General features: G+C 41.5%; 1 protein-coding gene and 1 long non-coding RNA gene across 13 annotated transcripts; both read right to left on the reverse strand.

Annotated features, from left to right (window-relative positions):
• Positions 1-3,246: 3,246 nt before the first annotated feature.
• Positions 3,247-9,582, reverse strand: LOC133901747 (protein THALLO-like). 5 transcript variants are annotated; one of them, XM_062343230.1, is made up of 17 exons: positions 9,262-9,582; positions 8,840-9,023; positions 8,683-8,724; positions 8,533-8,582; positions 7,827-7,926; positions 7,290-7,546; positions 6,820-6,935; positions 6,448-6,532; positions 5,752-5,931; positions 5,284-5,430; positions 5,121-5,207; positions 4,907-5,046; positions 4,710-4,815; positions 3,933-4,147; positions 3,796-3,859; positions 3,640-3,708; positions 3,247-3,552 (listed from the first exon to the last, which is right to left on the reverse strand). In XM_062343230.1, exons 2-17 carry the CDS (start codon positions 8,955-8,957, stop codon positions 3,421-3,423), a joined length of 1,908 nt encoding a protein of 635 aa, XP_062199214.1. In that variant the 5' UTR covers positions 8,958-9,023; positions 9,262-9,582; the 3' UTR covers positions 3,247-3,420. The 5 variants fall into 5 exon arrangements, with proteins under 5 accessions (XP_062199214.1, XP_062199225.1, XP_062199218.1 ...); XM_062343241.1 differs by having other exon boundaries at positions 5,130-5,207; positions 9,258-9,582; XM_062343234.1 differs by having other exon boundaries at positions 4,710-4,812; positions 9,258-9,582.
• Positions 9,583-11,474: 1,892 nt separating this feature from the next.
• On the reverse strand, positions 11,475-15,791 carry LOC133901773 (uncharacterized). Of its 8 annotated transcripts, none has more exons than XR_009906773.1 (8): positions 15,203-15,791; positions 14,448-15,094; positions 14,103-14,344; positions 13,937-14,019; positions 13,736-13,848; positions 12,908-13,618; positions 12,747-12,833; positions 11,475-12,643 (listed from the first exon to the last, which is right to left on the reverse strand). It is a non-coding gene; the product is annotated as an uncharacterized LOC133901773 (long non-coding RNA). The 8 variants fall into 8 exon arrangements; XR_009906771.1 differs by having other exon boundaries at positions 11,475-12,257; positions 12,357-12,643; positions 14,448-15,788; XR_009906776.1 differs by having other exon boundaries at positions 12,908-13,414; positions 13,543-13,618; positions 13,718-13,848; positions 14,448-15,787.
• Positions 15,792-16,011: the final 220 nt, after the last annotated feature.

Here is a 16,011-nt window from a genome sequence, read left to right on the forward strand (position 1 = left end):
TTTATCATCCTTGTGCACTGCAAACCCCTCCAAGTTCACCTAGAACGTATCATAGGAAAGCGATGGGAGATTACAGAACCATCCAGTCACTGGGTTAACTACTTTACCTTTGATCTGATGCCCTCACTTAATGACGATAAAGAGCCCATTCGAGGCCCCAATCATCTCCCAGCTATCGCTGACTAAACCTCAAAAATGAAGGTTGAAAATTGCTTCACTTCTCAGGCGATGGACGTCCACTAAGCCATCCTCGTGCACGACGGTACTTTCATGATCCAAGGAGCAAATTATGTCGTCCTACGCACTTCACGCCATGAGGAGCAGACACAATGGAAGAAGGTGAAATCTTCTAGATGTTGCAGTTTGTTGGAGGTAGTGTTGAGCACCTTCAAAGGCAAAGTTGCCCAGTCTGGAGTTTTCGCCATAAGATCCAAAGTGAAAGATAAAGTCTTTGAGTGGAAGGCAAGTAATGGTGGATGAATTCAAAGGGTGAGCCTGCAGAGGAGGCAACGAGGCTAAGACAATTACGGTGATGTTCTCCCCTCAGATAATTAAATAGGCCTTGCTTCAAGATAAGACTCAAAAATTATTTCCACTTCGGATAAAAATTATGGCGCTTCGATCGGTGTGGAAAGTGACATGATGACAACGTACGAATCTCTGCATACCCATCTGTATTATGCGAGCATTAAATGCTCCTATACCCGTTGTTTCAAATTTTAAAAGGTTTTTTTAAGTATACTCAGAGGCGGATGTCAAGAAGTTGATATTACTAACCCTTATCGAGTCTCGAGTGCGGATAACAACAGGGCGCTCGACCCAAAAATATTTTCACTTGATACTCGGAACAGAGTCATTTCTTATTTGATTCTTTTGACTGTAAGTTTAGTCTACCTTACTCGACCAGGCTTGGACTTGGTGGTACTAGTAGACGCTTGCAGAAATCCTCCCTGCTAAGTAGAGTTAGAGGGCTACTGTCGAATATCTAATTATAGGGTATATATGCATAAGGAGTATACCATATAAGGATAGGGTACGACGTGTGCATACTTGACAACTCTGAATATTACGAAACTGAATCTGTGGTACATAATATTCCTGGAATCTAGAAGGCGTATACTAGGAAGGGCTCGATTGCTTACCCAACTCGAGAAGACTAGTATCCATAACAGATTTATCTACTTGGATGACAAGAGGGACTCCTTATAGAGCAAAGGTCTCCTCTTTCTGTCCGCTCTTCCCGGCATGTAGAGATCGACTATGGATAGATAGGAGGCGGTACATCACCTTATATAAGGCGGGGACCTAGATCCTCTAGGGGATGCTCTTTTTTCCAGCTACTCGAGGCAAGCATCAGGACCTTTACGCAGAAGGAACTCAATAACTTTAGCCCTAGGATAGATTAGATCTGATCTACTCCTTGCAATAGGTCAACCACATTGTTTGTACTCGAGTGAATACATATACATAACCATCCACACATCATGTAGGGTATTACTCCAACCACGAGCCCGAATCTGTATACACCGCGTGTGCCTCGCGTCATGTTTGATCTCTTATTCACAAAGGTGACCCTGTTATTTTCCGGACATATTGTTACGAATAAATCCTCGACAGATATATTATATACATTAAAATACCTATGGTCATTAAATCCCTCGATATGGATAAAGATCCATTCAAATGTTGGGATGATGATGAAGAGATATTAGAACATTAAGCTCCATATCTCAGTACATTTGAAGCGCTAATGTATCTTCCAAATTGTAATATGCCTGATATTACATTTGCAGATAACTTGCTAGCTAGATATAGCGCAACTCCAAAAAAACCATTTGAGCAGGAGTAAAGGATGTCTCCAGATATCTATAAGGTACAAAATAATCTTGGTTTATTCTATCAAAAAACCCAAGACATAACTATAGTTGGATATACATATATTGGTTATTTATCTGATTCCTATAATGCAATATCACAGATAGACTTTGTACTCTTATATAGTGTATAACAACCCTTTCATGGAAGTCATCAAAACATACTCTAATGACGACTTCCATTAATCATTCTGAAATAATTACATTATATGAAGCATCACGTAAAATTGTATGACTTCACATAATAATTAACCACATATAAAAATTGTGTGATATTGGTTCATCCGAATAATCTACTATTATCTATAAAGATAATATTGTGTGTATTGCTCAAATGCATACATGTTATATAAAGTGTAATATCACATAGCATATTGCCCAAAATTATTTTATCCTTGTGAATTAAAAAAATGGAGATACATACTTTGCAAATGATATCATGTGATAATCTTACATAATTATTTATAAAGTCTTTACTAATATATTTATTTCATTCATGGAATTGATATGAGACAACTTCAAGAAGATATATAACATGTTAATGATATCATCAGATCATATATATTGCATTCTTTTTTCTTTATCAATTTTACTCTCAAATTCTCTCATATAAGGTTTTTAATGAAGCAATATCAATACAAACATATATACTACATTATTTTCTCCTAAGATTTTTCCCCCACTGTGGTTTCAAGGAGTTTTGTTAGTGGCATAATATAATTAATCTTTTTTCTCCTCATATTTTTCTCATATGATTCTTAAAGGAGCTATTCATTGATCAATATACGAGAATAAATTCATCAAGAATGAGTGTTGCAGTTGATAGATACAGAGCCACAACTACATATTACGGTTGACTTCTTGCCAACCTATCCGTTAGGAAGGGATGCCTCCCCCAAACACATCTTCTTCCTGTATATAAGTACAGGAATATATCAATGAAAGAATCAATCGAACTTCGTTCTATTTCCTGTCTCTATCTTTCACTCGAGTTCAACAGGTACATGTTTTTCACGCTCCGAAGGTCTAGAGCATCTAATCTCTCTTAGCACTCCTAGCATGTGTAGAAGACACTTTATGTGTGTGAATGTGACGGTGTGAGCGTCTTTCATGTACCCTCCAAACGTACCCTTCAAAAAGAACAGTCTGACGGATATAAGGATATCAATTAAACTTTTAACTTTCTCTTAGTGCCTCAACAAAGGAAAACCTTTCATGCAAGAGATGGATTATTGGGAGACCATATTGACCGGAGGTTGGATCTTTTTTCTCCTGAAAGGTGGCCAAATCACATTGGCGCCGATTACTTGTAAAAGGCTGTTGGCTACTACTGACGTTACACCCTTGGAAATCAACCATAATACACATCCTATGGCTTTGGCACAGGCACAGACAAGATTTTATATTTAGGCAGGCAAAAATTTACTCATCTTCAATATCGGGTGTCAAATTATGCGCTCTGCCAAACTTCCGAGTTATGACCACAAAAACAACCCTCAACCAAAATTTTCATGTCCACATGATCAAACTGAACAGACAACAGACATCAACTCTTGAACCTAACACTTCGGCTGACGCTCGGGTTGATGCCAGATGATTCACCTCCATACGAACCGGAGGACTTCTTAATGTCACGCACCTGACCTTTCCGCCTGACAAGCTTGTTTTTATGCTTACCCTGAACAAGTGTGGGCAAAAAAAGAATTGAGTTCGTTCTGAATGATCATCCAGGCAGCTCGACTCACTCATATATAACGTTACTTACCCTGTAGTTCTTTCGTGGATTCCTCTTATCCTTATTCCTGGAGCGCGTCAACCCCCTGTTCTTCTCGATCTGCAAGATTTTGAATTTACTTAGAAACACATAACAGGAATTCGAAAATTACAACAGGTGATATGGTACACTCGGGTGAAGATTAACCTGATATGAGATCTTCCTCTTGCCTTCTACAGTTTCTTCCTCCAGAGGTTGAGTACCAGGAGTTCTGTCATATAGGAAGAAATAAGCACGGCATTTACTATAAGCACCTTATTACTTGGTTTATCAGTGAAACTTACAGTGAATACTTCTGTTTTTTAATTAATAGCTTTTCGGTCCTCTGTCTTTTTACATCCTTGTAAAATTCATCTTCAGTATGGTCATCATCTTCTGGCAACTCACGATCATCTTCAAGCGTGTTAGCTCCCACTCTTGCAAGGACACGTAGCTCATGTTTCCTTCGCCTTTCACCAATATTATCTCGCTTTGGAAGGTCATCATCACCAGAAACGAACTTGAAGACATAACAGATGGCCACAAAAAAAACAAGGCAAAGGGGTTAGAAGCAACTACAACCATAAACTTGTAACTACAAATAACATTAAAAGTCATATCATAGCTTATACATCAAAGCAGATATGCCATTTTTCTGCCCTAGTCTCATCCAAATTCCAATTTCTTTTGCACAATAGTACAGTACGCAAATCATACTAAGGACCCGTTTACAGGGAGGAGGGGCAAATCCTTTGATAATATACCAAAGCAAACTGCCGCATCCAACCCCCCCCCCCCCCCAACACACACAAAACTAAAACATATCCACAAGATATTCAGGAATCAGAATGTGAAATACACAAATTTCAAATTTACTAAACAAATTCCTCAGAACTTATATTACAACATGAACATTTCCAGTCTAAGATGCCTTAGACCGATATTAGTTAATGCAAGGCATGGTATGAGCATGTAACTATTGTCCCATGCCAAAACCTTAGCGGGCCACAAGAAACAAGCTAGGTATAAACTAATCCAACAAAAACAGAAAACCTGTAACAGAACAGTGCGTATATTCATACCTTGCTTTTATTTAATTCAGCTGCAGCTAGGGGCTTGCTAGGTTTCATCATTTGACTATTCTTCTGCACTTCATCATCAAAGTCATCCAACGTCTGCAGTTCTCTTCCAAATATCCACGATAAACATTATTACAACCACAAAGAAATGAAAACATTATCATGTAACAGAAGAAAGAAATGCATAACTAATAACTCACTTATTACTAGTTGTCCTGGTGTTTAACAACTTCTCTGGCTTCGAACATGTCAAATTATAAAGCCCTTTTTTCTTTAACCTTTCCTCAAGATTTGCTCTTACTTTTAACATTTCCTGGCTTTGCAAGCCCATATGCTCATCCTGTGAATTTCAGTTTTCATGCATTTACACTCTGATTTAACTGGAAAATTACAATGTATACGAGATGTTCTGACCAGTTCAACCTTGCTCTTCTGTTCTTTAACTTCATGGTGATCATTATTAGAATACTCATTCTTTGTCGATTCAGAGACTTCAGCACCCTGAATTATTAACATCTTGAGTTATTTGGAGTGCCTAGTTAATAAAGTAATAAACATAATAAGGTAGAAATGGTACTTGTTTTACTGTATCCAATGCTAATACACTGCCACATTTGCCCATCCCTTTGTCCAGTGAGACTATCTTATCTGCTTGGATGGTGCTGCTACGCATACTATCAGTGCCCCCTTTTAGGCTTGGGAGATTCATGGTTACCTGCCTCATCTGCGAAAGAGAGGACATTAAATCTTCGAGATATTCTTAAAAGCTTTTCAATCAACTCAGGAAAGAAAACTTATTTAACAAGCCATAAAATAATAATATCCGATAATGGAAAAAAATCTTTACATGCTACCGATTCTAGTAAACTTATTCTTGATGCAGTAAAACTACATGATGAGAATACTAGACCAAAGAATGGAAAGAAAAGAAATGATGGAAAAAAAAGATATCATCTTGCGGATACAAGGCAGAATACAAAATGTACCCATCACCTAGCCATGCCTTAAGTCAGTAAATATAGAAGTATGGTTACTGAAAACAAACCTTCTCTACCATATTCTTGGTCTCTACAAGGCGAGCAATTACAGGATGATCCTGCACAGACAACCCCTCGGCTTTCATAAGGAGGTAGAAGGTAATAGCTTGATAATAAGCCAGCAAACAAGCTTTCTTCACTTCCAGAGGTTGCATTCTACCCTTATCTTTGCCTAGACCAGCTGTAACCTGCAGAATAGAATCCATTATCAGAGGGGCAAGCTCATAAGCATTAACATCTCATTAGAATTCGCTCCCAAAAAATATCTCATTAGAAGACTACAGTGAATTCAATACTACATGCAGCAGTCGACAAGCAACAAAGCATTATAGTGGGTACGCAGAATAGTGCCAAAAATGGGGAGAAAAATATAAGAAATGTATAGGTACTTGAACCCTTTTAGGACAATCACACCCTTTTATGAGTATTATTGTAATGATAGATATGATACTCTGTACCACCATATTTGAACTTCTGTTGAACAGTGAATAACGTTTAAGCATCATGAATTGTATGCAACGAAGGGTAAAACTAAAGGCAAATAAGCCTTGCACACGGTAAGCCAAAAAAGAGATTGAAGTCTCAACTTTCAGAGTTCTCCCTTACATGCAAGTAAAATGTCCAACTTACACAATTATTCAGTGAATACTACTAGCATGAGAAGCAAGAGCACAGTTTCAATAGTGAGCATAGCAATAAATTACCTCACTGATGAGCTGTCCTATAGCCCTAAGTTCTTCATGGGCCTCGTTCAACTCAGACAACAAGCCAACGAGTTCGGGAGCAGAACTGCATCAAATTAATATATATATGTCATCTTGGATCAGTACTGAAACACATAACAATATGTCACTTCTACAAGCACCACAAATACAAAAATTTCAGTCTTGGGCACGCCTATTGATTCGAGTTGAACGACCAGTAAGTGACCTTCAACATGATTATTCTGAATGGTATTGAGTTTTTTCATGCACTGGTTATTCCTCACTTAACAGAAACACATTACACCATGAGCATAGGGTTTGTGAAGGATTAAAAATAATTTTAATACTGTACAAAGTAAAATCAAAGCAGACCTGTATAGCACACCCATTTTCTCATCTCCTGGTAAGACAGCAAAGTCTTCTTTCATTTTCTCATAGCTTGTAGTAGTGTATGTCTCATCAGAAACTTTGGTTTGATGGTTGGATGCCTGGTAGTCAATGGGTAAACAATTGTAAGAAGGTATTAATTTCTGTCAGCTTAATTCTAATATATCCATCAACGAAAACAAACTCTACCAATGTATTAGAAAAACGCAATTGTTTCTGTAATCAACACACTGTCTTTAATTAGCATTTAGCAATGATCAGGCAGATGATAATAAAAATCAGAATTCTCATTGTTTACAAAGACAAAGATACTCACTAATACAAAAAATTAATTGTGTACACACAGCATATCTTTAGTTGGTTGTCACATAATAAAGATGTCCTGAAGCAAGTTTGAACGCTGATCAAAGCCATCTTGTTGAAGCAAACAAGAAAAACAAAAAAAAGGCAATCACCTTTGTGGTTTTATTCTCTTCATCACTTTCACCATCTTCCAATCCAAAATCTTTCACAGACAGCTTTTTTTCCTTCTCCTTTTGGATCCTTTGCGCCTCCTCATAATCCACCTCTTCCTCATCAGACTGTTCACCAGCATCATAGTATGCATTTTTACCTCTGCCCCAGATGTTTTTACCCTGTTCATCTTCCTCCTGCTCATCCATGCTATCATCACCTCCAGCGATTTGTTTCACTGCTCTCTCTGCTCTTTTTACTATAAAGATGGCAATGAAGAGATAAGCCAATATTATCTAGCACGGCACCACTTCCTTTGCAGTGGCATCAGCATCATACATACATGATGTGTGGTTAAAATGTCAAACTTATTTAAATGGTTTGTCCACGATTAAGTATATTTAATAATTCACTTATGTCAATGCAGGAAATTAAGTATTGAAGCCACAGAAATATATTGCTACTAAGTCACAGAAAATTTACTAACAGGATACTAGTATGCCTACATAGATTTATATAAGTGCCATTCGCAAACTTACATTTTGCAATATATCCTGCGTCCCATCCTTCATAATTAGCTTCATCCATGTCACCATTCTCTTCTCCTTCGCTGTCATCAGTCTCGCTATCGGAAACACCCTAAAAGGTAATAATTGAGATCATAGAAGATGTCAAACAGGTAGGGGGAAATAACAGCAATTAATCCAGCAAGTACAAGTTTCTGCTCATTCTGACTTGAGCCAATCAGGTTCATCTACATTACATACACTCCTGAGGAAACAAACAGCAGTACAGCACAAATGTAAAGCCAGTTTGTGTTGTACTCGTATTATTATAATGCATCCCATTCAGCAATATAATGATGAGAAAATGTAGAAATGTCATGTTAGATACTACCCGCCCCAACCCATAGCACATGTATACCAATCTCAACCCACAAACTCCATTGCAACATGCTACCAACAAAGTCAGCTGACATCAAATTACAGTGGAAAAGCTCGTTGTAAGCTACTTATATTAGCCGGTGCAACCGATGCACTGTCATAGCGCTAGTTTAAGCTAAATGAACAAAACAAATGAATACAGGTTAACCAAGATGCACTGTCTGGACAAACCTTACCGCTTGCTTACAATCAGTCAGACCGACTCATTTCACCCTAGAAAATTGCCACCTACATAATTTGATAATTTTGTGCGTATATTGAAAATTCCTGAAGGACAGGATTAATAAGGGTTTAAAATTACCTCAAGGTCGAACACGGGCTGCTCCAAATCATCATCCTCTGACTCTCTCGCTTAAATCCAGCAATAGAATAGAAACACTTTAACGAAAATTGCAGGCAGGGGAATGAAGCAAATATAATTTCTCCATTGTATGAAAACTAGAGCACTGACCATCATCGGCGTCGAGGGGGATCATATCCCGCTGCTTGTGGACTGTGAAACCGATATCAAAGAGAAACAACAACAATAACAAAGCGCATTAGCAGCAGGAAAATCATGACAACCGCACGCACGCTCTTCAGAGAGGAAGGGAGGGATCATATCTTACAGGCGTCAATCTCATTGTCGTCGGAGTCAGACATAGCCGCCAGTTCGTCGGTCCGTTTGGACTTTGGAGGGGCCCGGGTAGGCAGACGCCGCAGAGTTGTCCTCGGCCTCTTCCCCATGTTAGGAAACCAAGCTCCGTGCTCTACCACCGGAGTGTCAGGGGGCTTGGTCGGGAGGCGGGGGTTCTACGCGGCCAGTTGCGGAATTAGAATGTTTTCACGAGAATTAGAACAACATGCATAAATCCAAGCGATTCTATAATAGGTTCACGATATCAAAAAATGGGTTCCAAATTCTGAAATGCTGAAATCGCGGGACGAAAGTTTTGAATATCATAACATCATCCGGTTTCCGCGAATCCGAACCCCAAACCCCAAATTCGGCCATAAACTCAGATGAGAAGGGTCTATCAAGGCTACCTACTGCCGTGCTGCGCCGCTTGCTACTCGTGGTTGAGTGGTCGCAGCACCCAGCGCGTATGCGCCGCCCGCCCAAGGCCGCCAAGGCCTCACGCCCTCTCCTACCTCCAGGTGGGGGTTAGGGTTCCGCAGCTGCTCCGATCCCCGGTCACTTTTGGTCAGGTACGACGGCGCCGGAGCTGGGGACGTGGGCTGGCCTCGAGGCTGAGGGGAAGGGGATATTGCTCGGGCACCACAGAGTTGCGCGGCGGCGGCCGTATTTCGGGTTTAGGGTTTCGCGAGGGAAGGCAAAGCGGAAGACAGTCCCCCGAGGTCGTGATTTCGCTCCGTGGGGCCCGCGGGTCAGTGATGGGCGCCGCAGCCAAAATCTGGGGAAGATACCCCACCTGAGGTGAGAGAAAACCGATGCGCACCCGGTGTTTTAGGGTTCGTTTGGTTCCGTGTATAAGGTTTTGTAAAGATATATATATATATATATAAGTAAATTAAAGAGAAATAGGTTAAATAGAGTTATATTTGTTAAAAAAATAGTATTTATTTGATTGTATTTGGCTAAATAGATTGAGCTGAATTTTTGTTTGATTGATTAAATTTGAGCTCGTATGAGCGGACACAGGTAGCTTCCGCCAGACCGAGCTACGTTGAGCTTCACTCTAGGATCATAATGAGATGTATATTTATGTCTGTTGAACTATGTTAGAATAGTAGATAAAAAAAACTCTTTTATTTAAGATTATAGTATTCACTGAACTAGTCTAGACGAGATTCTAACAATCAAACACATCCTCAATCTTTAAACCAGATCAAGTCGATGGTTTAACTAAAAAAGCCAGAACCGGTGCCCAATCTGTCCATCGCATGTCAGCTACTTGGTGCTTGTAACACATGACCATATCAGCTAGATCATGCCATGGGACATTGTGTCAAAAGACTAAAGGGCCCATATCAACTGGGTCATGCCCCCAGAGTGCGAAGCCAAAAATTAGTTATGCCTATTTAGATACTACTAGTAACCATGCACATGCGGCACGCACGTGCAATTTTTGTACACGCACGTAGATGTACTTCACATTCAGTACTCTTGCAACAAGTTCTGATCTATCTCGTAGGGTCTAGCTCGGGAATAGTTGTCTTGTTATCTCATCCCAATATGAATTATATGTCATTGTGACAAAGTAATTAGACTTTCCAAACCAAGTCATCGAAACCATTGCGTCAAGGAATTGTGCTTGCACGTCTCGATCTCCTCCGAGAAAAGTTCGTGGGTGCATGATTTTTGGACCAACCTTGGAAGCACGCGCTTCGCCAGCAACAATTGTATCTATAATGCCATGTTCGGTATTATATTAAGCGACACGTTAGACAAAAGGAGGACGCATGTTAATAATACAAGTCTCAAATAAATAGGACGACACGTAATACCTGATACAAATCTGCACGTATGAGAGCTTGATTCTATGGTTTCGAATTCCATTCGAGCCTCATAGACTCTATCTTTATGTAAATGTCAACAACTAACTGTTGAAAAAGATGATGCTCATATAACAATATGTTAAATTTCCCAAGTTTGATCTGTAACTTGAAATAATAATATTCCCTAGCACTGACATGTTCGCTAAACTCGTTACCACCATTTGCAAAAAAAAACCACAGTCACATGGGGTTAAGAAACAATAAATAACGGTTCCTATAAAATTTTAAATTTAGAAAGATAGTAAATAGCTTAGATCATCTCCAACCATATTCTCTTCATTTCATTCCCTTCCTAATTCTCTTCCCCGTTCCTATTCCCTTTATTTTCTTTCATCTCCAACAGCTTCCCTTCGAGGGGAATCGCGAAGGGAAAAGAGAGAGAATACCGTCCTGAAGTGAATGACCTTGGGAATCCCGTCGTGACGAGAACTGTTGGAGCGCTGAAGGGAACAAAAATCCCTTCACGACGGGAGTTTCGTCCCCGAAGAAAAACCGTTGGACATAGTCTTACGGACCTTCCTCGTCACGGTTTTCATCCTCATTGTTTAGCCAATCTACTGGGTTAAGCTGTCAGGACCTTCATAAGGCATCTTATGTTGCAACGATATACAATGTCCCTGCGTTGCTACGGTATATAAATATTTTGATAAAAGAATGTTATGTGCAAATTTACCTTAATCAAAGATAACATATATCATAACGATATTCTACATTGTTTCACCATATACATAATTACAAACAAAATATTAAATTGTTTTATATTGAATATTAAATAATATGAATACACAAGACAACACACAACACATCTACGCGCTTAACTCTTGCTTATGCATAGAAAAGCAAAAGAATCCCGGCTCCAGCGCTGACATGAAGAACTATTACGTCCTTGAAAAAAAAGTTATTCTGGGTGATTACATTTTGATATGATTTTGTCCGAACCACATCTTTTAGCATTTCCTGCAGTCAATACACAAAAATAATTGGAGTGCCCGTTGCAAATCCTAAATTGCCTTGTGGCATTTGTGTTGCAGTGATTGCTTTCGCATGAGCATTTGCACAATAGTCTACATCCTAAATTGGGTTAATTCGCAATCCGGGCTTGAGTGCATGAGCTCCATGGGGTCTACATCTGAGTGCTCGATGAATTGCTGCAACCACTCGTTCTGACGGAATGCAAGCTCGATTCCTTCGCATGAGAAGAAAATCATTGTATGGTCATCTTCTGATGCTTATCATCATTCACATGTCCTCTTGATCGTCACCATCCTGCTAGGCCACATTTCAGTGGCAGCTACATTCTGAACTTTCTCCAGCAAATTCGGAGATTAGTTAATCCCGTAGTGCATCACAGTACTAAGAAAATGCATTTCCCAGGGAGCCAACAGTAAGATGCCTTGCCCTTCCTTGCCTTTCCGTCCAGTTCTACCAAGTCTATATATACTGTTCTCTATCAGCAGGCAGATTTCTCGATGAATGCATAATTCTTCTCTTTTTTTGCAAGAGAAAGAGAACAATCATGGAGTCCACCTGTATGACAAGGGTGACGTCAGGATAATCTACACCACGGGCAGATACGTCAGAACGAACTAATATCAGACCCATTGACTTCCTGAATTCATTTGAGACCTTAGTTCTCGCAGATTGCGACTTTCTGGAATGAATCTCTTATATTCAGTTTTAGCTGGGAAAGCACCTCAGCGATGAGTTTCGTGACCATTGCAGTAGTACATAATACAATCACCTACAAAATCGTATTGTCAATGACATACTGGAATTCCATAAGACAAACATGCAATTACTTGGTGAGATAACTTAGTTTGTAGTCTGCATCTTCTGCAACATGCTTGTTCAATACGTTGTATAATATAGAGAAGTGCAGGTCTAGAGGTGCAACCATGTACGTCTTGGTTTACCTGATGCAGCAGGAATAATGTAAGGCTTACATTGTAAAGTACTTGCGTGCTAGCAAACTATAAAATTTTATCAACACAGCTCATGAAAATGACATCTTGAAACCTGTGAATGTGTCTCCTCATCGCCTTCTTGAACAGTGTTAATGAACTCATGATCCTTTTTCATTGCAACATGGGAAATTTGGTGGACCTAACAGTAGTGAATTTTTTTTAAGAAATCAGATTATTTTAGGGACACAAAGGGCATAGTAACAAAGGAGATACCTCTTCTGGAACAGTAGCAGAAAACAACAGTGTCTGACGTTCTTTAGGAATGAGAACAACTATTTTCTCAATGTCTCTTTTGAATCACATATCCAACAGGCGGTCAGCTTCATCAAGAACAAGAACCTTCACACCTTTAATTCGGGTTGAAAAACCAGGTGTGTTCTCAAGATGATCCTTAAGCCTTCCAGGGGTCGCAACAAGAATATGTTTGACCAGTACAATATATTAGTGCATGAGTCGCACCTAGATATTACGCAGTGCACTACTGTAACTCATGGGTATTGGGTACAACCGGATATGGGTTAGATTGCATGCTTCGTTGCTCTTGAGGTAATCGTGTGCCACCAATTACAACCTAGACACCCAGTGAGCGATGATACTTTAGAAGCTTCTTGGCCTCAGCAGCCACTTGGTTTGCAAGCTTAGCTCCCTGGTAGCGCACATCACCAGCAAATTTATAGATGGTGAATGAGGTAATGCAGAGAGAACCTCAATGGCTGGAAGCTAAAAGTAAGACATTAAAACTCGGTCAGATTAGTTAATCCCGTAGTGCATTACTGCAATAGCTGAGAAAGTGCGATAAAAATCAATAGCCCACAACGGAGCGCATTGAACTAACTGTGTTGGCTTACATGCTGCTCTACCAAAATGTTTCAGTCATTGGCTTCTGAATGAACTACAAAGCTTGGAAATGCCATGGTAATGTCCCTGAACAATTAGTAATGGCGCAAAAACTCATCAGATTGAAAACGAAATCACCTGAAAAGAGGATAAAAACAACGAATTTCTAAGGAACATGTTTCTTACGGGAGATGTAGTACTCACTGCAAATACGGAAGTGACATGTTTCTTAGTGCTGCTAGGTTCTACTTCACAAATTCCTCCCATTCCGTAGGGTCTATCTTGCCATCTCCATTTGAGTATGCTTGACTGAATGTCTACAGTCCAAATGGATCAGCATAAGACATGTTGGAGTAAACAATGAGATCTTTGAAGATAAATACATGAAGAGAAGTATCTCCTTACATTATCGACAATTGCCTCGACAGTGTGTTGTCTGAGAGACAGAGATCGGACTCGTCTAGAAGCGCCAAGACCATCTCCCGGAGCTGTTTGAATAAAATGATGATTTAGTTAGAATAAACCCAATGCAGTGTCCAGATGCATGAGTCGAAGACAGTTCAGTTCATACATGCTGTTTTTTTTCTGATGCAGGTGTTTTAGGGTGGAATATACTCCTCAAAATCGATCACCCCATTCCGCTTGAGATCGAACAAATCGAAGACTTGACAAAAAAAAACATGAATCGAGTTGATCAAGAGAAATACGAATTGGTCAACTCTCCTGCAAGAGCAAGAATGGATAGGAGACACAGACCCTGTCTGTGAAGAGATTGGCTTTATTGCTGTTCCTGAACAAGGCGAGCTGAAACTCCTGAATAACACAAACTCAACTTCATCAGCACAATAAAAAATCGTATGCACGCAAACTTTCATCGAGGTGTCATTGCCAATGGAGTTGAATCTATGTGTCCTACCTTGTGAATGAGCCCGTCTTTGACGATGGAGAAGCTCATCTTCTCATACAGCTCGTACAACGCTTTCACCTCGTTCACCCAGCAAAGCAACCACAATGCGCAGCATTTCTCAGCGTTACAGAACAAGAGTGCTAAATTTCTAATCAAGATCTACACGTGAGATACAAAGTTCTTGGTTAGGTGGTGCTCACATGAGGTTTTGGAGGCGAGCACGGCGGGCTCCTCGCACCCCGGTGCGGGTTTGCTGAACTGCTTCAAGGACGCGCACCCCATGGGACGCGAGCTTCAAACAGCGACGCCCGCGACGTGACGACGGGCTCGGCAACTCCTCCCCCGACCTTCGAATCGACCACCCACCGTCATCTTCTCCCCTAACCTTCAAATCGGCCAGCCCGCACCCGCAGGCTCGAGGAATCTAGAGCGTCAGCTCGAAGCATTCAGAATCTATAGAGGCACCGATAAATGCTGCTCCATCGTCGCACGTCCTGTTGGTAGGTGTCGATTTTGTGTAGGGGAACGGGGCGCGTCGAGGAGGGCGGCGGCTGGGGAGTGTCGTCCGCCCGCTGTTTGGAGGGGGAGGCACAACAAGAGGACGACGGCGGGAAGGTGTGGTCTCGGTCGGAGCTCGGTGCATGCGAAGAAGACGGCTGCTCAAAGGCGCGGCTTTAGCCGGATATCTGCACGGCATGACGGAACCGCCGGCGAGCGGCGGGGGGTAGGGGGAGTGGGCGAACGGAGGGAGGTACGGGGCTTACTCGTAGGTACCGATGACAGGGGTGAGGAGGAGCGTGGCGGAGATCCAGTTCTCGGAGACCATGTGGTGGATCTCGGTGATGATGTCCTTCCACAGCCCCAACATCACCTTCTGCTGGAACGGCAAAATCGCGTACACCACCACCTTCATCCGCACCGGCGTCTTCCCCATCGTCCCCCTTCCGCCTCGCCTCGCCTTCCTCCTCCTCTCCTGCTCCGATTGCCTCGCGCCATGGGTGGGTGGGGTGGCTTTTGGATCGTTCGCTCGCGCCGGCGGGTTCTGATGGGATCGAGTGGCGACAGTGAAGAGGCAGGGGCGGCGACGAAAGACTTGTGGCGGTGGTGAAGAGGAGGGGCGGTGGTGGCGGCGAGGCGCTCGTCCATGGCGGCGACGGGGGTGGCGATGAGCGGCGCAGGGGAGGCGTGGAGGTTGTGGCGGCGCGGCGGGAGTGGCGCTCGGGGAGGCTTAGGGTTGTGTGGCACAGCACAGGGTGGCCAGCCGGGTTCTTTTCCTTTGATAACTCGGTTTTTTAAGTTTGGGTTTTTTCCGGTTTTTTATTAGGTGCGAGGAGGAGGCAGGAAACAGACCGGCAGAACGTGGTGGGAGACAGAGGGACTGTTGGATTGTATCTGGAGGGTTAGATGGTGTTCTTGACACCAAACGCTTTCGCGCTTTTATAGTTTAGATTTGATTCTAAACTAAAATTTGGTAGGTCCAAAATAAATGTTTGGCACGCCCAACCAGTTCCTTCACAAAGGGCGTGTTTGGATGCCCTGCTGAGCGCGTGCATGCACCAACGGATGCAGAGCG

This window comes from Phragmites australis, chromosome 2 (genome assembly GCF_958298935.1).
Source record: "Phragmites australis chromosome 2, lpPhrAust1.1, whole genome shotgun sequence".
NCBI lineage: Eukaryota > Viridiplantae > Streptophyta > Magnoliopsida > Poales > Poaceae > Phragmites > Phragmites australis.